Source organism: Lemur catta, chromosome 4, assembly GCF_020740605.2.
Source record: "Lemur catta isolate mLemCat1 chromosome 4, mLemCat1.pri, whole genome shotgun sequence".
In the NCBI taxonomy this organism is placed as follows: domain Eukaryota; kingdom Metazoa; phylum Chordata; class Mammalia; order Primates; family Lemuridae; genus Lemur; species Lemur catta.
Genome location: NC_059131.1, coordinates 67,204,441 through 67,230,129, shown reverse-complemented (window position 1 = coordinate 67,230,129; position 25,689 = coordinate 67,204,441). Strand labels below are relative to the sequence as shown.

At 36.1% G+C, this 25,689-nt stretch overlaps 1 protein-coding gene and 1 non-coding gene across 4 annotated transcripts in view; both read left to right on the top strand.

Annotated features, from left to right (window-relative positions):
* The window catches only part of LOC123637144 (charged multivesicular body protein 3), a 93,225-nt gene that overhangs the window by 57,639 nt on the left and 9,897 nt on the right, over nucleotides 1-25,689 (top strand). For all 3 annotated transcript variants that reach the window (XM_045550030.1, XM_045550027.1, XM_045550028.1), the window contains one exon: nucleotides 9,237-9,416. In XM_045550030.1, coding sequence (XP_045405986.1) covers nucleotides 9,237-9,416 — 180 coding nt within the window. The remainder of the gene's footprint in view (nucleotides 1-9,236; nucleotides 9,417-25,689) is intronic.
* On the top strand, nucleotides 25,524-25,629 carry LOC123637591. The gene has a single exon (XR_006734955.1). It is a non-coding gene; the product is annotated as a U6 spliceosomal RNA (small nuclear RNA).

Here is a 25,689-nt window from a genome sequence, read left to right as displayed (position 1 = left end):
TACAGCTGTACTTAGTTTGCTTTTTAATTCTATAATCAGTATTAAAAAAGAAATAATTAAACTATATAAGAGCAGAAGAAACCTTGCTACTTATAAAGAAATGTCTTTATGGAATTCAAATGAAATAAATTACACATAAGTAAGGAATGCAATTCCATTATCACCACTCTGTTTATCTTAGCATGACTGTAAATTGAGGAAAATATATTTCTAAATGAAGTTAATTTTTTTTTGAGTTCCACTTAAAATTAAGGTAATTTGCAAAGGGATGGTAATGTTTAAAACTTTTAAGATATTTAACACTTTCGTGATTAGAGAAAAATTAATACCATAAATATATACCAACATAACTCCTTTAAAAAAGAAGTGGAGATTGGTCAGAAAGTGACTGCCATTAAAAAAAAAAAAAGAAGAAAGAATTGGAGAGGGGAATTCCATTCCAAGCCATGATGGAGTAAATTGGTTCTGGACTTGAACTTGTACTCCTATCGTAAATAAAAATTTAGACAAAGCAAGAAAGAAAAAACTGCACAAAGTCTATCAACCAGCTGTTTTCAAACATTGGGCATCTGGCCATACAGGATTATGATCACTGAGAAAAAAGAAACGCAAAGAGCTGTGATATGGCCCTGTCTTTCTGTGTGGAGATACTTTCAGGACCAAAGGCCATAGAAGGAGATTCCAAGCTGAGCATGGTGGTTTCACTGAGTTGAGGAGACAGAGATTAGGCTTCAGGGAGGCTGAAATGGCTGGAATTTGTGGGGCAGAGTATCAGAGAGAAGGGAAATATTCAGAAAGAACTCCAAATATCTGCATAGGAACCCTTTGAGTCTTTGGCTGAACACTAAGCTGTGCTTTACTTAGAGTGAAATTTCGAGAGACTAGGCAAAGAACAATCACAGGGAACAGAACAACTACCAGGAAGCTATAAGCTGAACAATTCCCAGAGCTAATAAAAGTTTGAGAGATGGCTGAATTCTGATCAGACACAGTAAAGAGACTTTGAACATCTGGGACATTCAGTAGAGACCTCAGAAGGGTCAGACCTTAGTATTAAGGCTAAGGTAACCCTAGAATAAAGGCTACCATAAGCCCATAATCAACAAACAAGACTTAAAAATAAGACTTGAAAGCTGATCTCCAAGTAACTTAACTGCCTGCCAAAATAAAGCTTAACGTTCTTTAAAAGACAACTACAAAATTCAGACACACAACAATGAAACATTCACGGTGGCCAGCATCCTATAAAAAATTATTGTGAAGAATTAGGAAAATGTGACCGAAAATCAAGATAAAAGTCAGGCTATAGATATAGAACCCCCCCAAAAAGATTATTGAATTAGCAGGCAAGGATTTTAAACAGCTATTTTAAATATGTTGAAGAGTTTAAAGGAAAACACGAACATAATGAGGAGATAAATAGAATATATAGAAAAGTACAAAATGGAATTTCTAGAGATGAAAGCTCTGAAATAAAGTAAAGTTAAATGAAAACTTTACTGAATGGGCTTAACAGCAGATTAGACACTACAAAAAATAAGATCAGTGAAAATGAACATAGTACAGATTGAGTATCCCTAGTCTGAAAATCAAAAATGATCCAGTGAGCATTTCCTTTGAGTGTCATGTTGGTGCCCAAAAAGTTTTAAAATTTTGGAGCATTTTGGATTTTGCATTTTCTGGTTAGGGATGCTCAACCAGTATAACGCAAATTCTGAAAATCAAAAAAAACCCTGAATGACTTTGTTCCCAAGCATTTTGGACAAGGAATACTCAGCCTGTAATATAAATTATCCAAACTGTAGTACAGAAAGAAAAAAGAAAAAAACAACACAGAGCTTCTGTGACTTGTGGAATGATATCAAGTGGTCTAATGTGTAATTTGAATCTTAGGAGGAGAGGAGTCAGGAAGGGAGCAGATGAAGTAATAGCTGAATATTTTCCAAACGTGATGAAAATGGTAAGCCCGCAGATCCAAGGACCATCTCCAAATAGGATAAACACACAAAAAACCATACAAAGGCCTAGCATGTTCAAATTACTAAAAGCAGAGATAAAACGGCCCAAGAAAAAAAGACATGTTAAGTATAAGAAACAGTGATAAGCATGATTAAAAAATTCATATCCGAAACATTACAAAATATCTTTAATATGGTGAAAGAAAAATAAAAAATATCTTATCCTAGACCCAATGAAAATAGCATTCAAAGGTGAAGGTGAAATAAAGATGTTTTCAAATAAAAGATGGAGAGAACTTGTTGGCAGTACAAGAAATTTTAAAGGAAGTTGTAGGCTAAAGGAAAATCATGCCAGATACAAACTTGGATTTATACAAAGGAATGAAGCATGCTGGAAATGGTAAGTATACAAGTAAATGACTTTTGTCTCTTTTAAAAGTTTCTTTAACAACTTAATGACTTTTTTTTTCTTTGTATATATTCATAGCATATTCAAATGCAATTTTGCTACACTGATATATTGCATTGTCCTGAAGTCAAGGCCTTCAGTGCACCCACCCACCAAGCAACCTCCCATCATCCATCCCCTCACCCTTCTGAGTCTCCATTGTCCATCATTCCCCACTCTGCTTCCATATGTACCCATTATTTAGCTCCCTCTTATAAGTGAGAATATGCGATATTTGTCTCTGAGTTGTGGCCTCCAGTTCCATCAATGTTGCTGCAAAAGACATGATTACATTCTTGTTAATGACTGAATAGTATTCCATTGTGTACATATGACCACATTTTCTTTATCCAGTCTTCCATTGTTAGGCACTTAGGTTGATTCCATATCTTTGCTGTTGTGAATAGTGCTACAATAACAAACAAGTGCAGGTATCTTTTTATATATTCATTTCTTTTTCTTTGGGGAGATACCCAATAGTGGGATTGCTGGGTGGTATGGTATTAATAGTTCTATTTTTAGTTCTTTGAGAAATCCCCATACTGTTTTTCTTAGAGGTTGTAATAATTTACATTTTCACCAACAATGTATAAGAGTTCTCTTTTCTCTGCATCCTCTATAACGTGATTTTTTTGTCTTCTTAATAATAGCTATTCTAATTGGTGTAAATAAGATGATATCTCATTGTGTTTTTAATTTGCATCTCTTTGATGATCAGTGATGTTGAACATTTTTTTCATATGCTTGTTGGCCATTTGTCTTCTTTTGAAAAATGTTTATTCATGTCCTTGGCCCAATTTTTAATGCAGTTGTTTGGTTTTTTGTTGTTGAGTTTCTTGTAATTCTGGATATTGGTGTATATTGTTATTGGTGTACAGAGTCCTTTGTCAGATGTACAGTTTGCAAATATTTTCTCCCATTCCACAGGTTATCTGTTTATACTGTTGATTATTTCTTTTGCTGTGTAGAAGCTTTATGGTTTAGTTAAGTCCCGTTTGTCTATTTTTGGTTTTGTTGCCTGTGTTTTTGAGGTCTTAATCATGAATTCTTTTCCTAGGTCAATGTCCAGAAGAGTTTTCCCTAGATTTTATTCTAGTATTTTTATAGTTTCAGGTCATACATTCAAGTCATTAATTCATCTTGAGTTGATTTTTGTATATGATTAGAGATAGGGATTCAGTTTCATTCTTCTGCATATGACAGTCCAATTTTCCTAGCACCATTTATTGAAAAGAGTGTGCTTTCCCTGGTGTATATTCTTGTCGACTTTGTCAAAGACAGTTGGGTGTAAGTATGTGGCTTTATTTCTGGGTTCTCTATTCTGTTCCATTCATCTGTGTGTCTGTTTTCATACCACTACCATGCTGTTTTGGTTACGTAACCCATAGTATAATTTGAAATCAGGCAATGTGATGCCTCCAGTTTTATTGTTTTTGCTTAGGATTTCCTTGGCTGTTCGGGCTCTTTTTTGGTTCCATATGAACTTTGGAATTGTTTTTTCTAATTCTGTGGAAATGACATTGGTATTTTGATAGAGTGGGCATTGAATCTATTGATTGCTTTGGGCAATATCTTCCAACCCACGAGCATGGGTGTTTTTTCATTTGTTTGTGTCATCTACAATTTCTTTTATCGGTGTTTTGTGTTTTTGTTGTAGAAATCTTTCACCTCCTTGGTTAAATTTATTCCTAGGTATTTTATTTTTTGTGTAGCTATTGTAAATGGGATTGTCATCTTGATTTGGTTCTTGTCTAGATCATTACTGGTGTATAGAATGCTACTGATTTCTGTATATTGATTTTGTATTGTGAAACTTTACTGTTCATTTATCAAATCTAATAGTTTTTTGGTGGAGTCTTTAGGGTTTTATAGATATAAGATTGTTGTATCATCAGTGAATAGCGATAATTTGAGTTCCTCTTTTCCAGTGTGGATGCATTTTATTTTTTTTTCCTGCTTAATTGTTCTGGTGAGGACTTGGGCATCCTTGTCTTGTTCCAGGTCTTAGGGGGAATGCTTTCAACTTCTCCCCATTAAGTATGATGGTAGCTGTGGATTTGTTCTATGTGGCCTTTATTATTTTGAGGTATGTTCCTTCACTGCCTAGTTTGTTGAGGATTTTTGTCATGAAGGGATGCTGAGTTTTATTGGATGCTTTTACTGTGTCTGTTGAGGTGATCATGTGGTTTTTGTCCTTAATTCTGCTTATGTAATGTATCACATTTATTGGTTTGTGTATGTTAAACCATCCTTGCATCCCTCGTATAAAACTCACTTGATCGTGACGTCTTATCTTTTTGATGTGCTGTTGGATTCAGTTTGCTAGTATTTTGTTGAGGATGTTTGCATCTCTGTTCATCAGGGATGTTGGTCTGTAGTTTTATCGTTGTTGTGTCCTTTTCTGGTTTTGATATCGGTGATACTGTCTTCATAGATGAGTTAGGGAGAATTCCTTCCTCCTCGATTATTTGGGAACAGTTTCCAGAAGATTGGTATTAGTTCTTTTTTGCTTATTTGAGAGAATTTAGCTGTGAATCCATCTGGTCCTGGGCTTTTTTTTTTTTTTTTTGTGGGGGGTGATTTTTAAATTACTGATTCAATCTTGCTACTCATTATTGGTCTCTTCAGGAGTTCTGTTTCCTCCCAGTTCAATCTCATGAGATTGTATGTTTCCAGGAATTTATCCATTTCCTATGGGTTTCCTAGTTTGTGAGCATGTATTTTTTAATAGTCTCTGTGATCTTTTGTCTTTCTGTGGTATCAGTTATAATTTTTCCTTTTTCATTTCTGATTTTGTTTGTATGGATCTTTTCTTGGTGAGTCTAGTTAATGGCTTATCAATTTTGTTTATCTTTTTGAAGAACCAACTTTTAATTTCATTGATCCTTTGTGTTGTTTTTTGGGTCTCTATTTTATTTAGTTCTGCTCTGATCTTTGTTATTTCTGTTCTTCTGCTTACTTTGAATTTGGTTCTTATTTTTCTAGTTCCTATGGTGTGATGTTAGGTTGTTAATTTGTGATCTTTCTACTGTTTGATGTAGGCATTTCATGCTATAAAACTTCCCTCTTAGCACTGCTTTTTCTGTATCCCATAGGTTTTGGTATGTTGTGTTTTTATTTTCAATCGTTTCAAAAAATTTTTAATTTTGGTTTTAATTTCTTTATTGAACCAGTGATTGTTCAGGAGGATGTTATTTAATTTCCATGTATTGGTATAGTTTCCCAAGTTCCTCTTTGTATTGATTTCTAACTTTATTCCACCATGGTCTGAGAAGATAATTGATATGATTTAGATTTTTAAAAATTGATTAAGACTTGCTTTGTGGCCTGACATGTGGTCTGCCTTAAAGAATGTTTCATGTGCTGATGAAAAGAGTGTATATTCTGTAGTTGTTGGGTAGAGTATTCTATAAATGCCTGTTAAGTCCATTGTGTCTAAAGTCCAACATAAGTCCAGTGTTTCTTTGTTGATTTTCTGTCTCAGTGATCTGGTACTGTGAGTTGGGTGTCGAAGTCCCCTGCTATTATTGTATTATTGTCTTTCTCTTTATTTATTTACTTTTTTGGAATTAAAATATATAGAGTATTTGTCTAATTCTTATTAGTGAAATAATTTTTTTTAAATTTCAGAATATTAGTGGGGTCCATACACTTTGGTCTTATAAATTGCCTTTGCACCACCCAAGTCAAAGCCACAAGCATGTCCATCCCCCAGACAGGGTGCACTCCACCCATTTGGTATGAATTTACCGATCCCCTCCTCCCCTCTCCCACCTGTTGTCTGTCTCTTTAAGTCTAGTAATATTTCTTTTGTGAATGAATCTTTGTGCTCAAATATTGGGTGCATATATATTTAGGATTGTTATATCTTCTTGCTGAATCAATCCTTTTATCATTCATGGATTCCACGTGGGTTTCCTTTCTGGAGCAATGTCTCTGTGCAATCTCTAGGCAGCTCCCTATGTTAGGCCCAAGACTTGTGTGGGTCATGGGGTTCTGCTATAGCCAGGATCATAAAAACCCATTTTGGTGTATGGAGCTGTGGGGGTTTCTCTCTTACCGTTTCCATGTGTTAAGGAGCTTCTTCTGGCTCTCACCCAGTCCTCGGCTGGGCAAGCTGCCTTGGACCCTCTCCTTACTTACTTTTGGTACTTCTCGTCACTTCTCTGGTGAATCCTAGCATTCTCTCCTAGATGATCTGTTCAAAATGCGAGTATCTCCTTACTGTTCTGGTTCCTCTCCATGGAGGAGGCACATGCTACCTGTGTCTAGTTGGCCATCTTGATCCCTCTCCTAACTTATTGATTCTTTTTTTTTTTTTTTTTTTTTTTAAGACAGAGTCTCACTCTGGTGCCTGGGCTAGAGTGCCATGGTGTCAGCCTAGCTCACAGCAACCTCAAACTCCTGGGCTCAAGCGATCCTCCTGCCTCAGCCTCCCGAGTAGCTGGGACTACAGGCATGTGCCACCATGCCCAGCTAATTTTTCTATATATATTTTAGCTGTCCATATAATTTCTTTCTATTTTTAGTAGAGACAGGGTCTCGCTCTTGCTCAGGCTGGTCTCGAACTCCTGAGCTCAAACAATCCGCCCATCTGGGCCTCCCAGAGTGCCAGGATTACAGGCGTTAGCCATTGCGCCCGGCCCTTATTGATTCTTGATAAGTGAAAATAATAATGTGTTGTGGGGCTTGTAACATCTGTAGAGGTAAAATGTATGACAATAATAGCACAAATAATTGATTAGTGTCGAAAATTAATAAATAAATGTTGGAAACCTCAGAAATTCCATTAGTGTCTCACAAGCCTTGCATATTCCTTTTTTGTGCTATGCACATTATATTCCTTCTCACATCCATAACTCATTTATCCTTTTAAATGATCTTTAAGCACTATCTCTTCCATGGCTGTTTTCTATTATTTGTCATCAATAGGAATTCATCAATTTACTAACTTTAACATGGCATCAGAAAAAGATTCTGGCTTTTGGAGTCTTAACACTACCAGTTTTAAACTCTTACTTTGCTATTAGCCATCTGTCTTTAATAAACTTCTTTGACTTGTATAGAATTGTTTTGACAATCTGTGAATATGTGGAAAGTATTTAGGACAGTACCTAACATACAGTAGAGACTTTACTGTTTATTGATGGTTATACCACAAAAAGGTGGTGGGATGCTTAGACAAAGCATGACTATGAAATAATGTGATTGTTTGAAAAGTTACTTGTGGAAGCATATGAGGATTTATCATAGGAACACTTTCAGGATCTTTCATTTGGCTTAATATTAGCAGTCAGGGTGAATGGATTTTTAAAAAATATTAGTGCAAAAATGAGTAACTAAAGTTAATCTGTGTTCTTAGAAGTCAAGATAATGGTTATACTTGTTGGGGGGATGATGAATTAAAGTGGGGTGTTGTGGCATGTTGATCTGTTTCTTGATCTAAGTCCTGCTTACGTGAGTGTGCTTAATTTGTGAAAATTTACATAGCTCTACATTTATGTGCACATTTCTATATATATGCTATATTTCAAAAAAAAGTTAAAAAGAAAAATAATAGTAATTTAAAGCAAAGTATAACTATAGGTAGTTCTCGGCATCAGATGGAAGATTCATGGTAGTCCAACATTTTTAGCTTTCAGTCAAATATACCACATTTTGAACACTCATGATAGGTAGTAATTGGAGTAAATTTGAGTAATTCATTTTGCCTCATTCCTCAGATGAAAATAGGTAGCTTGGGTGACCCCTGTGACTTTAAAGGTAATAATACACATAAAAATGCAGAATGATACAAAGGAGAAAGTTAAAATTACCCTGAAATCCTACCACTCATAGATAACTACTACACACATTTTGGTGATCATCCTTCCAGATATATTTTTCTCTTTCTTTGTTTTACAGAACAAAGACACAAATGTCTGTTTATAAATTGATCAGATTAGGCTTGCTGCTGCTTTTTACTTATTTTTGTTATAAAACTGACCATTGTAACCATTTTAAGAGTACAGTGAATTGGCATTAAGTACTTAATTCATATTGTTGTGCAACTATTACTATTATTCATCTCTAGATCTTTTTCCTGATACACGCTGAAACTCTGTACCGATTAAAAAATAACCTGCATTTCTCCCTACTCCCAGAAAGTAGAATGGTGGTTGCCAGAGGAAGGGGGAGTTATTGTTTAATGGATACAGAGTTTCAATTTTGAAAGATGGAAACAAATTTTAGATAGTAGTGCTGGTTGTACAATAGTATGAATGTACTTCATACTCCTGAATTGTATACTTAATGACTAGGATAGTAAATTTTATATTATATATATCTTATCACAATTTTAAAAATTGAGAAAAATGCTACTCAATCATAAAGAATATAATACAGACATATCTTACCTCTATCTGATGCTGATATGAAACTTTTAATATGTTTAGGGTTTCTTTAAGTTGCAAGTTTTTATAAATCATTAGTGATTGTACAGAAATTGTACTTCCATAATTGTGGAAATACTCCTTATTAATTATTGGAGCAGGCTCTGGAATACATTCGCAGTAATTTTTAAAGTTCTTAGAGTGGTACCAACACATGTTAGAATGGGCTTGCAAAGGTATTTTGAAATTTTGTCAAGTATAATAGGATCACACTTTTCTTTTTACTCTTAAACTACTTTAATGTTGTTTTTGAAAATGATGAATACCCACCACATTGTTTTGATTTCATTTATATCTTCCTGTGTTTTCAATAGACACATTTAGATCACAATAAGAGTGGCTTTGAGTGTCAGTAGATCTGATTTACCCTTGATTTTTGGTGTTCTGTTCTAAATTTAGATATCCAAAGAGAAGAAGAAAAAGTGAAACGATCTGTGAAAGATGCTGCCAAGAAGGGCCAGAAGGATGTCTGTGTAGTTCTGGCCAAGGAGATGATCAGGTCAAGGAAGGCTGTGAGCAAGCTCTATGCATCCAAAGCACACATGAACTCAGTCCTTATGGGTATGAAGAATCAGCTTGGTAAGGCCACTTACTTTACCGTCTCCTTGTAATGCTGATGTTATCACTATTACTATCAGTGTGGGTTTCCTTGAATAGGAAGAAATTAGCTCTGGTTTTTATTTTTTATTTTTTTAGAGATAGATCGCTCTGTCACCCAGGCTAGAGTGCAGTGGCATCATCATAACCATCATAACTCGCTGCAACTTCGTACTCCTGGGCTCAAGTGATCCTCCCACCCCCGCTTCTCCAATAGCTGAAACTACAGGTGCACACCACCATGCCTGGCTGATTTTTAAACACAAGGTCTTGCTGTATTGCCCAGGCTGGTCTCAAACTTCTGGCTTCAAGTTATCCTCCCACCTCAGCCTCCTGAAGTGCTGGGATTGCAGGCATGAGCCACTGAGTCTGGTTTTTATTTTTTGTATGGTCTTAGTTGGGTGTTATACAAAATGCAAAATGTAATAATAATTATCTTATTCATTTCTTTTGCCATTGTTTTCAAAGTAATAACAAAATCTACATATAAATCTGCTTTGTTTAGAAATGAGAATATATTGAATAATGTTATCAAGTAACCTGGGAATTGAGTTGTAGGGGTAAGAGGCCAGCCTGTATGTTGGGAAGAGGGATGAAGAAAAGAGTTTCCTCTCTTTGTCCTAGGCCAAGACCAGCCTCAGGCAAAATTTTAAACCAACCTGTTTGGCTTTCACTTTCACCCACCTCCCTTTCTGCCTTATCACTGACTGTCTACCTACTGCTTCCTCACATCTTAGGAATCTGCAGGTCACATAATGGGTATTCAGCGTACATGGGAACCATCAATTTTAGATGACTTTTAAAAACCCATGATATTTAAACTAAAAATAAACATCATTTTATTTCCTTTCAGTGTCTAGTACCATGCTGTTTGTGGTCTTTCACAGGTATCTGTTTCCAGGTCAGTGACAGCTTGAGTCATGGGTTAAGTTTTACATCCAGTTGGTTTCTTTTCTTATTCTGTTAAATTAGGAAGTCTTAACTCAGAATTATATTTCTTTGGTAATGGTAGCAAAGTGACTGTCGGATATTTAGATTGAATACAGACTCAGAAATTCTGCTGGAGCTGGGTATGGTGGCATGCATTTGTAGTCCCAGCTGCACGGGAGGCTGAGGCAGGAGGATGGCCTGAGCCCAGGAGTTTGAGGCTGTAGTTTGTGTTGATCACACCTGTGAATAGCCATTGCACTCCAGCCTGGGCAGTACAGCAAGACCCTGGCTCTAAAAAAAAAAGAAAAAGAAATTATGGAGAAGATTTTCACTAAAGAATATTTTCAACTCTCTGTTGATGCGTATATCACACTCAAAAGAAGCTACAAGACTGAATGTTTTAATTTATAGGATGGTGCCAAATGTATTATTCAGTTGTATTTGGCTCTGAAAGTATTTCTTAATGTTCAATTTTAACATTTGAATGTAGTTTCTAAATATGCCTAACAATGAATGTATCATTAGTTTCTTTTTCTAGATACTGAAGAGAATAATTATGGGTTGGGAAAGAGTAAAAAAATATAACAAACTGTACCATATCTTGTTAAAAAATATCTATCAGGATTATGTTCGCTTTTAAAAATCATGTTATTTCAACCCTAAAGTGATAAATTTAGGCCTTTAAATTCTGGATATATCGCCTAGATAATGCCTTTTGATCAAGCTGAGAATTCAGTGTCATAAAGAAATAGTTTAATCTTATCTGTCACTTTGAAAGGTCAGGTAAATACTTTTGACTTTTACAGCCAGCTTTGAAAATTTCCTATTGGTTCCCGTAACATGCTGAAAAGATGCATGTTTAATTCACGATGATAAGCTTATTTTAAAAATTTTTACTGTTTCCTTTACTGAATCAACATCAGAAAACACATTGCTTATTTTGCCTTTTCTCCCCTACGAATAAAGTAGTATATACACAGCCTGTTTTTTCCGCAATTGTGGAGATAAAAGCACAGAAGATAATATAATAAATGCTTACGTATCTATCACCCAGAACTAATAAAATTTAACATTTTGTTGTATTTGCCTTTTATATTATAGAAGAAATAAAACATTATTATAGTACCGAAGCTCCTTTGAAGCTCATTTAATACCCCTTCTCAATTCCATCCCCTTCTCTCCCAACCTCCCCAGAGGAAACCACTATCATGAATCTCAAAATTTGTATAAATGGTATCATGCTGTGTATACCCTTCTACATCTTTTGCCCTCATTTATCATTGTGATTTTGAATGATAAATATAGAGCTAGTTCATTCATTTGAACTACTGGATGGAATTCCTTTTTTTTTTCTGTTCCCCCATCGATGGACATTTAGGTTGTTTTCAATTTTGTATAAATGTTTAGGGTAGTTATATACTCAGAATTGCTGGTAAACATCTGGGTTTAAATTTTGCTAGAATTACAAAATTGCTTTCCAAAGAGGCTTTACTAATTTATATTTCCAGCAGCAACAGATGAGAGAGTTCTTTTTTCCATACCTTTTCACCAACCCTTGATATTGTCAGACTTTTTAATTTTAAAGAAATTTTATCTTGTTTAATATTTCTCTTGGAGCTACTCAACTTGAGCATTGTCTTCACCCTTTCTTCCTTTGTACTGATTCCAAAATACCTTTTCAAGCAGTTACAATCATAACAAGTAATCATTTATCCATATGAAAAAAATCTTTCTCATAACTTACACTTTCAGTAGTAAGTAGAAAAGCTCTCATATGTACTGCACATAAGTCCAGAGCCTATTCTTTAAATATACACCCTTAATGATATGTTTGCTTAAATATGTATTGTGGCTTTACCATAACTGAAAAGAAAAATATCTGCTGTTTGGTCTCAAAATGTTAAGGTGCTCTAGGGCTCCCTACTTAGTCCTCTGCTCTCTTCTTTCACCTAGTTGAGCTCATCTAACTCTGTGTGTTTAAATTTGATTTCCAAATTTTATTTTCAAGCCTGACTTTATATCTCTAAGCATCTCCACTCAAATTTCTTAATGGGTACCTCAAAATTAATATATCCATACCAAATAAATCTTGATTTTCTTTACCCCACCACTTGCCCATCTTCCAATCCTTCTCATCTCTTTAAATGGAACCACCATCTACCCAGTTTTCTCCAGCCAAAAACCTAGGATTCATCCTTAATTTCCTTTCTTTCCTTCAGAGTCCTGTCACTCAGCCTCCATAGTAGAGCTTTATATTTTTCTACTTATGTACATTGTGGCATCTTAGTTCAAGCTGGTATCATCTCTTGCCTGGATTACTCTTTGTCTCCTTGCTTGCATATGCACTCAGCTAACAATTCATACTTCATGCAGCATGAGTGATCTTCATGAAGTGAATGTGTGATCATGGTATTCTTTCTATTTAAAATATTGTGGTTTCTCGGTGCATTTAAATTAAGACCCAAATTCTTAGTCTGATCTGTAAGGCCCTACGGGGTCTGACAATTGCTCTGACCTCGTCTCCTACTTTTCCCCTTTTTACTCTGTATCCAGCCACACTGACCTTTCTAATCCTGGAACTGGCCAAGCTTATTCCTGTCACGGAACCTTCACACTTGATGTTCTCTCTGCCAAGCACATTCTTCTCCATCTCTTTGAATGGATCACTCCTTCTTGTCATTCAAGCATTCAAGTCTTGTCATTCAAGTCTTAGTTCAGATTCAGGCACTGAGTGAAGCCTTTCTTAAAGTCTCCCCCATCCCCTTGCCCGCCTACCACTATTTTATTATCATTACAACATTCCCTTTAATTTCCTTATAGCTTTTATAAGTATCTGAAATTAACTTGTTCATTTATTTTGAGCTTGTATATTGTCTCCTTGCATTAACACCTTGTCTAGTCTGCTAATATATCTCCAGCTCCAAAAACAGTGTCTGGCTCAGTTAATGTTTGTGAAAAGAATAAATCTGCTAGCATCTTCAAGTGATGGTAATTGCACTTTCATAATATACACCCTTGATATTATTAAATGTGGAGCAGAATGGTTTAACAAAGGAATTTTGTCATTAGCTTATTCTACTTTCTCTCAATGTATTTTTCATGAACTTTTCAGCTGGTTTCACAGATTTCTTGGCAATACTGTGACTTGTTCGTGTGTTTACTGTGGAAAGTGCAGTCTTGAATAATACCTTGGTAATTTTGCTCTCTTCTTTACCTGTAGTGTCAAAACTCGTTAGGCTCACGTTGGAATGGATCAGTTTTGCATATATTCTGTCTAGAACAGTGATTTTTGGTGTATGGTCCATGTGACCCCTGGGAGTCCCAAAACCCTTTCAGGGAGCTCTACAAGGTCGAAACTATTTTCCTAATAATAGTAAGATGTTTTTTACCTTTGTCACTGTGTTGACATTTGCACTAATTGTGCAAAACCAGTGGTGGGAAAACTGTTGGAACCTCAGCACCAGTCAAGGTTGTGGTGCCTAACTGTTCTAGGAGTTACTGTGTTCTTTACTGCCACACACTTGCAGTTAAGGAAGAAAAGTCAGTTTCACTTAAGAATCCTTGATGAAGCAGTACAGATTATTTTATTAAATCATAACTAGTGAGTACACATCTTTTAGTATTCTGAGTGGCAAAATGGAAAGTTGTATTATTAATTATACCGATTCCCTCTTTCCTAACTGAATTACAGCTTTCAGAGAGCTGCCAGCTTGAAAATTAGTTACTAAGACTGTATTTTTATTTCTTTAGCAATAGTTAATAAGCGTTTTATGTATCACATTCTGATATGTATCAATGTATTGTAATTTGAAGAGGGAGAAAAATAAAAGTTATTGTTTCTTATATATAGATACATATATATATCTCAGATTTTTGTTATTGTTTTTGATTAAAAAAGGAAAACACACATTTTGCCTTGAAGGCTAGGGATAGGTGTTTTTAGCACTTGTTAAATGTCTTGATCATCTAGAATGGTAGAGGAATCTCTATTAAGTCTGTTAATTGTAAAATCTTAGTCCTGTCATTAATGTTGAATATCTAGAGGCTAAGATTCTTCAAGGAGGGTATTGTCTTTGAGGAGTCCACCTCCCAGTGGAAAACCTGTGTGATCTTTCAGACCCAACCATATGCAATTTAAAAGGCTTTACCTGGCAGACCTCTCTGGGAGACCTGCCCTCCCCACACTAGTCTTGGTGCACAACCAGTGCATTGTAGTCTTTTAAGGGAGTCTCAGTCAAGGATTCAGGTTCCTCTGGCCAGCCAACCTCATAAGTTTATGTGTATTCTTAGCCCAGATGCTTCCTTTCAGACTCGTCTTTATTGAGAGCCAAAGCATGGGGACTGGAGCAACCTTGGCAGAAGCCTACCCAGGCCCCTCTTTTAAGACCTTGTTAATGGGTGGGGAGAGAAACCTTAAAGGCACTTTTCTCCACTCTGACTCAGTACTGAGTACCTTCTAACTGCTAGCCCCTCTCCCCCCTCTTCCTGTGTGGCCACTAGGTCCATAAAATGGCAAGGAGACCTTTGTTTTAGGGTCCTGTCTGGGATGATGCATCTGACCCTTACCTGGCTTTTGGTATACACTATTGTGGTAAGTGATTAAAGGCTTGCCTGACTGGCTTATTGTCTTAACTGACTCCTCGACACCTGCTAGCAGCTTGGTTCAATTCTTGACAGTCTTTTTCTGTATTTTTTACTTAATTCAGTACTGTATGCTCCTGATTTTCATATATTGTATATTTTTTCCTACAGTCCACATAAAGCATGCTGTCTCCTAAAAATTCTAATCTTTTGGTGTTTAACAGTACCTTAGACTAGGAAATAACACAGAAAACTCTTTACTTTGAATTTTGATTTGGAAAATACAACAGTGTTCCTCATTTGAGTCTCGTTTAGAAACCTCTACTTTCCCTTTTACCAAAGTAATTTCCAAGTGGATTAAAAATTGAGAAAAAGTAAATTTAGAAAATCTAGTTTAATATTTGTATAATGTTGAAATGGGGAAATATTTTCCAAATCTAACATATAAAACCCTTTTAGAAAACTTAAAAGGTTGATATATTTGACAACATAAAACACTTACACTTACAAAAACTCACAAGTCAGAAGATAAGGTGGCTAAGTACTTGTAATAAACAAAGGGTTGATAGCTTATTCAAAAACCTTTTGCAAGTCAATATGAAAAAAAATTAGATAACTCAAAGATAAAGAATAAATGGCTATATGAAAAGATACTCAATCCCATTAATAACATTTAAAATATAGTTTAAAAAATGAGATAATTGCATTTCTCCTGTCAAAGTTGCCAGGGATTGGGAAAATACACACTCTCGTTTATTTTGGTATAATTGTTAATTGGTGTAACTTTTTTGGAAGGCATTTTGGCAACATCAGAATTTAAATATACACTTTCTTTTATATAGAAATGTGGTTTCAGGTACAAAAGCATTTATTTATAAGAATTTTTATTGTGACAGATTTTTCAAACTGGAGTCTAGCAACTCCTCCAGGGAACGTATTCTGGTGTCTATGAGTTTTCTGACAATTAAAAATTTTTTAATTTGACTTTTAGTACCCTTCAAAAATTGAATATGTGAATACTCTGGGTCATGTTATAATCGATTACTGTCTCGTGAGATTTCATTCCTATTATTTGCATTATTGTTTATGAGGTTTGTTGCCAGATTTAATTGTGGCAATCCAATGTGAAAAGAGGAAAACCCAACTTAACTAAGTGGCCTTGCCAAGGAAGTCCCATCTGATGAAAGGATTTTCTGTAGTCTTAATAGAGAAAAATGGGAAAGGAGTCACCGGCAGACACACAAGGCATTATATGTATATGTTCTCAAATATCAAAATAATTTACCTGCAGCATTACCTATGTTATAAGTGGTGTTTTAGTTCCAGCAAAGTATCACATGAAATTTATTTATGTTGTTAATGTGAATTTTATTGATTTTGAAGTTTTTTATATTTAATTTCACTTTTGTATTAGTTTTGTAATTGTACAGTTATAAGCATCAGGCATTGTTACCCAATTATATAGATAATTAAGGCCAGAAATGGAAAGCTATTGGTAACAGGGGGGCTGTTAACATTGTTTTTCCCCCATAGAGGATTGAATCAGTAATTAGGTATATTCAGGTTTCAGCATAGTACTTGGCCAGTAAGAAGTTGTTAGTGATGCATTGTTTAATAAATAAGCAAGTTGCAGAACAGTATATATAGTATGATCTCACTCTCTAAATAAATAAGTAAATAGAGGATGCATTTGTATAAGTGTGTTAATAAATGGTAAACAGATAAAGAGAGGACTGAAAAAGATATACTCCAAACTGTTAATAGGTTTACTTCTGAGGAGAGAAGTTGGATTACAGGGAAGAAAAATTTTTCACTTTTTATTCTAATATATACTTTTGTTATTGTTTGAATCCTCCTGCATTGTTTTCTTTTTATTATAACTTCTTATTATGGAAAATCTAAGCATATGCAAAAGTAGAGTGAATAGTTAAATGAATCCCTGTGTACCTATCACCCAGCTTAAACTATTGTCAACTCTTGGCTGGTTTTTACTTTCATGTATATCCTCACCTATCTCCTGTATTTCAGTATACATGAATATCCACAGAGGGTTGGTTCGAGGACCCCCACAGATACTAAAATACACATATGCTCAAGTCTCTGATAGAAAATGGGGTAGTATTTGCATATAACCTATGCATATCCTCCTGTGTACTTTAAATCTTCTCTAGATTAATTATAATGCCTAATACAGTGTAATTGCTATGCAAATAGTTGTTATGCTGTATTATTTAGGGAATAATGACAAGAAAAAAAATGGCTATATGTGTTCAGCACAGGTGCAGCTATCCATTTTGTTGTTGAATATTTTTGATCCTCAGTTGGTTGAATCCACAGATATAGAACCCACGGATACAGAGGGCCAACTGTCGTTTCATTTGTAAATATTTCCACATGAATTTATAAAAGATAAGGGTCCTATCCTCCTGTTCCTTGGTGAGTCCTTTCAGTTTGAGGGCTTGTATTCTTCAGTGCTTGGATGAGAGCATGTACATTTCCTTTCCACTATATTTTCTTTCTTTTTTTTTTTTTTGAGACAGAGTCTCACTCTGTTGCCCAGGCTAGAGTGAGTGCTGTGGCATCAGCCCAGCTCACAGCAACCTCAAACTCCTGGGCTTAAGCGATCCTACTGCTTCAGCCTCCCGAGTAGCTGGGACTACAGGCATGCGCCACCATGCCCGGCTAATTTTTTTTCTATATATATTTTTTTAGTTGTCCAGATAATTTCTTTCTATTTTTAGTAGAGACAGGGTCTCGCTCTTGCTCAGGCTGGTCTTGAACTCCTGACCTCAAGCGATCCTTCCGCCTTGGCCTCCCAGAGTACTAGGATTACAGGCGTGAGCCACTGCGCCCGGCCTACTATATTTTCTGTTTCTTTCTGAATGCAAATGATTTTAGTCAGTTGTTGGATTTCCCAGACTGATCCTTTAATTTTTTCTTTCTCATGTTCTGTTTTGAGGATAATAATAGTACCTTCCTCGTAGGCTGGTTGAGGCTTAATTTATTGCCTAGCACATGGTAATTGCTGTATATGTAGGTTCTAAATATTATCATCATCAATTTCGTCTCTGTGTTCTACTTTCTGAGAAATTTCCTTAACTTTATTTTGCACTTCTCTTGAATTCTTTATTTTGGCTATCTTAATTTTAATGTTCAGGAAAGAATTCTCATTCTGTTCCTATTTCATTTATGCAGTATTATCTTCTATTAATATTAATGATAGTCTCTTTTTGAAATTTTCTTGTGTTCCTTGCATTGTTTCTCAGAGCTTCCTCTCCCAATCATCCTCTTCTTCTTCGGTGTCCCTCTTCTCTTTTTTAAGAAAGAGGTTGGAGGAGGGAGGGAGAGTGGGGGAGAGGAGGTTAGGGGAGGCTAGATTAAGTGTAGGCTTCCTGAGAACCTTCCCCAGTCTTTTCAGGTAGATAGACTGAGTTACATACCAAAATGTTAACTCATTCAATAAATGTATATCTTTTATTTAGCCTTTATTGTGTGCCAGACACTGGGGTTAAAATTGTGAACATTATAGGTGTAGTCACTGCCTTCTAGGTATGAAGTAAAAAGCAAATAATCGACTAAGTTTAACAAAAATAAACAATAAATTCAGTAACCAAATAAATAGATGTTTATAATTGCAAACTGTGATATGCATTTGGAGACTGTAAAGAGAAATGCAGAATCAAGGGTGGCTCCTTTCAGGCACTGATAAAATCTGAAGGAAGATGAGCAATTAAGTGTATGTATGAGGGGTCCAGTGTGCTTGGCCAGCATGTGTGAAGAATGCCCTGGGGTTATAAGGAACTGTGTATTCACGACACTGAAGGAAGGTCTGGACAGTACTGAGCAAGGGCGAGGGATGGCTGGAGATGAGCAGGGAGGTGAAGAAGACAATTTTTATAGCTGTTAGCAGAGCAAGGGTTCTTAAAGACAAATTCCAAGTGAGATGTGCTATAGCAGTGGTGTAGATGAAGTGCAATGGGAGTTCAGAGGATAACTATTTTGGGAAGAATCAGGGAGGCATCTGAGTACAAAGGAATTGGTTCGGGCTGTGTTCAGGACACAGTTTGACAGGAGTGCATGAAAGGGAGCAGTGGGAGGGGAAGCTGGAAGGGTAGGTAAGTCAGAGTCAGAATTCTGAGAGTTACCCTGAGGAACTTTATTTATTTATTTATTTTAAGAGATAAAGTCTCATACCATCACCCAGTCCAAATTGCTGGGACTACAGGTGTCAGCCACCTCACCTGGCCAAGGCTGAGGAATTTTAATTTCATTTCACAGACAGTGGAAAGCTTTGGCATATTGTAAGCACAGAGTGCAGGTGCAGGGAGGGACAATGCAATGAGATTGGAGGCAGCGGGACCTGAGAAATAATAGGGTAAGTTGGTCTAGTGGGTACAGAGTAAGAGGATGCTATGAAGAACTGCTCTGGACACAGAGTAAATGGGACTTGGTGAAGGTATAAACAAGCCTGAGATGCTCTAAGCCCTTCAGCCTAGAAAGACTGCAGGGTTGTTAAAAGACACTGGAAGCCTGGGCAACATAGACTCTGCCTCTATAAAAAATAAAAATATCAGCCAGACATGGTGGTATGTGCCTGTAGTCTCAGCTACTAGGGAGGCTGAGGCAGGAGGATCACTTGAGCCCAGGAGTTGAGGCTGCAGTGAACTTCAGCCTAGGTGACAGAGCAAGACTCTATCAAAAAAAACCCCAAAAAACCAAAAAAAAAAACACCACTGGAAACACAGAAGAACAGATCTAAGAGAGAAAGGAGATTCCACTTGGGACTGACCAGACCAGCTAAGCATAATGCTGGGAGGAGGGACCCCAGAGAGGGTTGTTGAGAGGGTTTATAGTGGAATGTTGCTTGTTAGGAGAGTAAATACAGCAGAACGAGTAACAGGATAGAACTTGAGGCAGGGTAGGAGGGAAGACTACATTCTAGGAGTGGAAAAAGAGAAAACTAGAAACAGTTTTCCAGAGTAACCAGAGTTCCTGAGAGGTCTTTGTCTGTGTTGCCATGGACCCCATCCCACCCTTAGCCTATTACTGCTTTGAAAAGCTACATTTTGACAAAGTCATTCCTTTTCCTCAAGATGTTCCCCTATTAAAATGCAGATGGCCTTGGGAGGGGTAAGTCTGTTAAGCCTTGTCAGCTATTAATACATTGTCATGATTAGATGCTTTGCAAGTGACAGCTTTCCGACAGCAGCTCCTTGCAGAATAAGACAGATGATGAATATGTTTTGATTGGGGAAGAGGGTTAAGGGAGAGGTTCAAAGGTGGGGGAGGAAATAGAATTACCAAATAATCCAGCAATTCTACTTATGGATATATACCCAAATGATTTGAAAGCAGGGACTCAAACAGGTATTTGCACAGCAATATTCATAGCAGCAGCATTAACAATAGCCAAAAGGTGGAAGTAACCCAAATGTCCATCAGCAGACTAATGGGTAAACAAAATGTAGTATGTCCAGACAATAGAATATCATTCAGCCTTAAAAAGGAAGGAAATTCCAACACACGCTACAAAGTGGATGAACCTTGAAGACATTATGCTAAGTGAAATAAGCATGTCAAAAAAGGACAAATACTGTATGATTCCATTTATATGAGGTACGTAGAGTAGTAAAATTTAGAGACAGTACAATGGTGGTTGGCAAGGGTAAGGGGTAGTGGGAAGTGGGGAATTAGTGTTTGATGGGTACAATTTCAGTTTTGGAAAAGGAGAAAAGTTCTGGAAATGATGGTGATGGCTGCACAACAGTGTGAATGTACCTAATGCCACTTAACTATACATTTAAAAATGGTAAGAAATCATAAATTTTGTTATGTGTATTTTTGGTTAAGATAATAGATTTTATGTTATGTATATTTTACCATAAAATATACATGTACAGGTATATTTTATGTAATGTATATTTACCTGAGGCGGGTCTGGTGAGGTCCTGGTGGCAGAAATGCGTGAGAACTCAAAGCTCGTAGATTGTGGGGACAGCATAGCATGTCTAGAGGGGCAGGCAGGGTGGTGCATCAGCCTAGGTTCGTTTGCGTTCTTTGTTTTGTTTCTGTGCTTTGATTGTTGTACTTGAAAGTGAGTCTGCAAGGTCTGGATCTTTGGGGTCAAACATAACATTTGTGAAATTTAAACTGGTATGTTGAATCAAAACATATTTTTAATGATTTTTTAGTATCTTTAACTTAAAAGTGATACAGGCTTATTGTTTTAAAAATGCTACAGAAATATATAAAACAAAAAGTTAATGCTCACCAATCCCTTGTCTTGGCTTCATTGAGGCACCTTATCCACCAGTAACTACTATTAAAGTACCGTAAGAAAGAACAGGTCTTTCCCTTTATTTGGTATTTATGTTTAACTATGATTTAGCATATACAAGATTAAAATTGTTTCTTTAAGGCTTGCTGAACAATAAGTAATCTTCTAAAATAAATATATGTATCTGTTATATATTGTCTGTCCATGGTGCTGTTTATTCAATGGTTTTAAGTTTTCTTTTTTTTTTTTAATTTTTTTTTTTTTTTTTTTTTTGAGACAGCGTCTCGCTTTGTTGCCCGGGCTAGAGTGAGTGCCGTGGTGTCAGCCTAGCTCACAGCAACCTCAAACTCCTGGGCTTAAGCGATCCTACTGCCTCAGCCTCCGGAGTAGCTGGGACTACAGGCATGCGCCACCATGCCCGGCTAATTTTTGCTATATATGTTTTAGTTGGCCAGATAATTTCTTCCTATTTTTTTAGTAGAGACGGGGGTCTCGCTCTTGCTCAGGCTGGTCTTGAACTCCTGACCTTGAGTGATCCACCTGCCTCGGCCTCCCAGAGTGCTAGGATTACAGGTGTGAGCCACCGCGCCCGGCCTGGTTTTAAGTTTTATAAATTCAAATTCTGTAGTGTGCAATTGTCTTTTTCAAATGAAATATTTTCCCCTATACAAACAAAACACATTAAATGAAATTTTTTAAGGAAAAAAAATCTACCTCCTTAACAAATTATGATTTTTTTCATATTTAATTTTAGGTGTTATTCATATGAAGGTTTATTTCATGCTCTGTAAATATAGTGTAAGAACACATCATTGGCATTAAATGAGAGTGACACAGGACATTCATCCCTCTAGACTTTTAAAACCCTATCTCTGTAGCAAGCTGGACCATCACAAAGCCTCCACCACCAGCTTCTTTCCTAAAGAAATGCCTTTACTGAGTTCTTTTCACAGTAATCCTTTGTTTGTCTTGATAATGGATAAGAAACAGCCATATGAAGATTATTTCTATAACTTCTATATAATTACTAGTATAGTCAATAAAGATTGTATACTTTAATATTCCTTAAGATAAAAACCAGGGAAGAAATTTATCTTAGAACCTACTGCTGGAGAAAAATATCTTTCCCAGTGAAGCAGTGTGCCTCTATCAGTATCTTACAACCAAAATATTATTAACCTTTGTGCTTTAAGCTCCTGAGATGCTCACAGCTGAATTTAATTTCAGCTGCAGCAGCTTGTTAGCCTTGGTCACTGATTCTCAGCAGGGGGCAATTTTGCTTCTTAGAGCTGCGATTTCCAACCCAACCCCCCACCCCAGCAGCCAGTTGGTACTGGTCCGTGGCCTGTTAGGAACCAGGCTGCACAGGAGGTGAGTGGCGGGCAAGTGAGCAAAGCTTCACCTGTATTTACAGCTGCCCCCCCATCACTCGCATCACTGCCTGAGCTCTGCCTCCTATAAGATCAGCAGCAACATTAGATTTTCATAGGAGCACAAACCCTACTGTAAACTGCACATGCAAGGGATCTAGGTTGCGTGCTCCTTAGGAGAATCTAATGCCTGATGATCTGAGGTGAAGCTGAGGCGGTGATGCTAGCCCTGGAGAGTGGCTGCAAATACAGATTATCGTTAGCAGAGAGGTTTGACTGCACCATAAATGTAATGCACTTGAGTCAGCTCAAAACTATCCTGCCGCCACCTCACACCAGTCCATGAAACCTGGTCCCAGTGTCAAAAAGGTTGGGGACTGCTGCCTTAGAGGACATTTGGCAGTGTTTGGAGACATTTTTGGTTGTCACAACTGGGGTTTGGGGGGGTTACTACTGGAATCTTGCTAGCAGAAACCAAAGGTGCTGCTAAACACTCTAGAATGAATAAAACTACCTACAACAAAAAAATTATCCTATCCAAACTGTCAAAGTGCATTTGTTGAGAAACTGCAGCCCACATTAATGGAGTCAACTCACCCCTTTCAGCTTTTGTATTTATTTTATTGTACCTACCATATATGTCTTTTTAATAAACCACTTCAAATTATTTTTTCAGGTGGTAGTGTATGAGTAATAAATAAACATGACTTTAATTTTGAAAATTTGTCAAATGTACATGGTTATGGTATTTTATGACTGTAGGTTTTGGTCCCCCATATTATAAGTTTCCCCTTATTATAGAATGTTTGTACTGTCTTCTTTTAATTTTTATCTTTCTGTTTTTTGTTTCTTATTGTGGTAGATGTTTCTTTGGAAATCACTTATCTCTTAACTTTTTTTTTTGTTACAAGGAAGAAGTATCTTAGTCTCTTAAAAGAATTTTACTTTTGAGGCTCGAATGTTTTTAATATCACTTCTCTGAGCTTTCATCTGTCATTATTGTGAAATACCATTATAAGATTTCCTATTTTCTCATAATCTTATTCATTGTGTTTGTAATTGCCAATTTTAAGTTGGCTTTTAAAAACCACACTGTCAGTCTAGTTTGTGACTATATTGCTCCCTTGGGCCCTTGCCACCAATGAGATACATTTTGCTGTGGATGCCACTTGTAATATTATTTTAATTTTCTTTTAAAATTTATCTATAATTCATATAAGAGCCTGTGATAGGTGGAGTGAATTCTGTTTTTGTCACTTTCATTATTGGTGTCTAAATTCTTTTCAGAATATTTCCATAAGTTTTTGCATCTACTGATTGCGAAACTAATTATTTAGCCACTTCTCTTCCATGTTTGGTGGTGGTTATTATAATATGATATAATGTTTATAGCAGAAATTGTCTCTATGTACATAATATTCTTTTGTTTTTTATTTGTATCTCTGGCAGGCATGGGAATGCAGTGTTTTAATTTTATATTCTCTTTTCTAAGGTGGCTTTTTATTAAGGTTTTTATTTTTAGAAAAATGTAGACACTCATACATGCAGTTGTAAGAAATAATACAAAGAGATTCTGTGTAGCTTTCACCTGGTTTCCTTCAGTGGTAGCATCTTGCAGAACTGAAGTACAGTATCACAGTCAGGATATTGGCATTGATGCAGTAAAGCAACAAAATATCTCCATCAGTTCAAGGATCCCTCATATTGCTCTTTTATAGCCATACCTACTTCCCTCGCATCCTCACCCCCTACTTAATCTCTGGCAACTGCTAATTTGTTCTCCATTTCTATAATTCTGTCATCTCAATAATATTATATAAATGGAATTATATAGTATGTAACCTCTTGGGATTGGCTTTTTTCACTCAGCATAATTGTCTGGAAAGTAATCCAGGTTTTTTAATGTATCAGTAGATAATTTCTTTTTATTGCTGAGCAGTATTCTATTTTGTGGATATACCACAGTTTATTTAACCATTCAACCATTGTAGGACTTCTGGGTTGTTTCCAGTTATTGGCTATTATGAATAAAGCTGCTTATATATGAAAGTGTATAGGTTTTTGCATGAATGTAAGTCTTCATTTCTCTCAGATAAATGCCCAGTAGAACAATTGCTGAGTTTTATGGTGGCATAGAACAAATTGTCAAATTGTTGTCTAGAGATACTGTATCATTTTAAATTCCTACCAGCCAATGTATGAGAGGTCCAGTTTTTCTGCATCTTCCCCGACATTTGGTGTTGTCACTATTTTTTATTTTAGCCATTCTGATAGGTGTGTAGGGCTGATTGTGGTTTTAATTTGTATTTCCTTAATGGCTAATGATTAGAAACATCCTTTCATGTGCTTATTTCTCCTCTTTTGTGAAATGATACTTCTTTACTTTTGTGTTATCTCCAAAATTCTCCACAATAAAATGTTATAAACTTAATTCTTTTAATCCTTTTATGTCTATTTCTGGTTTTTAGTTTCTTTTCCTGCCTCACTTGCTCTGTTTTTGTCGCCTGTATGTGGGTATTCTATGTCTGTAATTTCAAACATTGAGAGAACTAGTTTCTATTTGTTGTAATCCCTTTCTAACCTTCTGCCATATAAAATTGGTTATTGTCTGTTTATTTTTATAAAGAAATCTTCTAGAATTTTTATGTTCAATACAAAAAAAGAAAAAACATATTTCTGACCCAATATTAAATATGTAGTATTTATATAGGAGCACCTGAGTCTTTATAAAGCTACCTCAGTGTTGTTTCCTATCAAGATACTAATATGTTTAATATTTTTCCCCAATTTGAATATGATAGTTTTCCCTGTTCTCTTCTAAATTCATTTATTGGTTTATTCAACAAATATTAGAGTGTCAGCTGTGTCAGGCACAATGCTAGGCAACAGAAACGAAACAGTGGCTCCCCTGCCAAATAAAAAAGAAATCTAGTGCTCTCATAGGCAGCACGTACACTTAAATTAGAACAATATTGAGAGGATTAGCATGGCCTCTGAACAAGGATGAATACAAATTTGTGAAGCATTCTACAGTTTAAAAAAACTTCATCCACCAAGTCTCCATTGTATAGAGCTTTCACTGGGGCCCGGCCCCCCA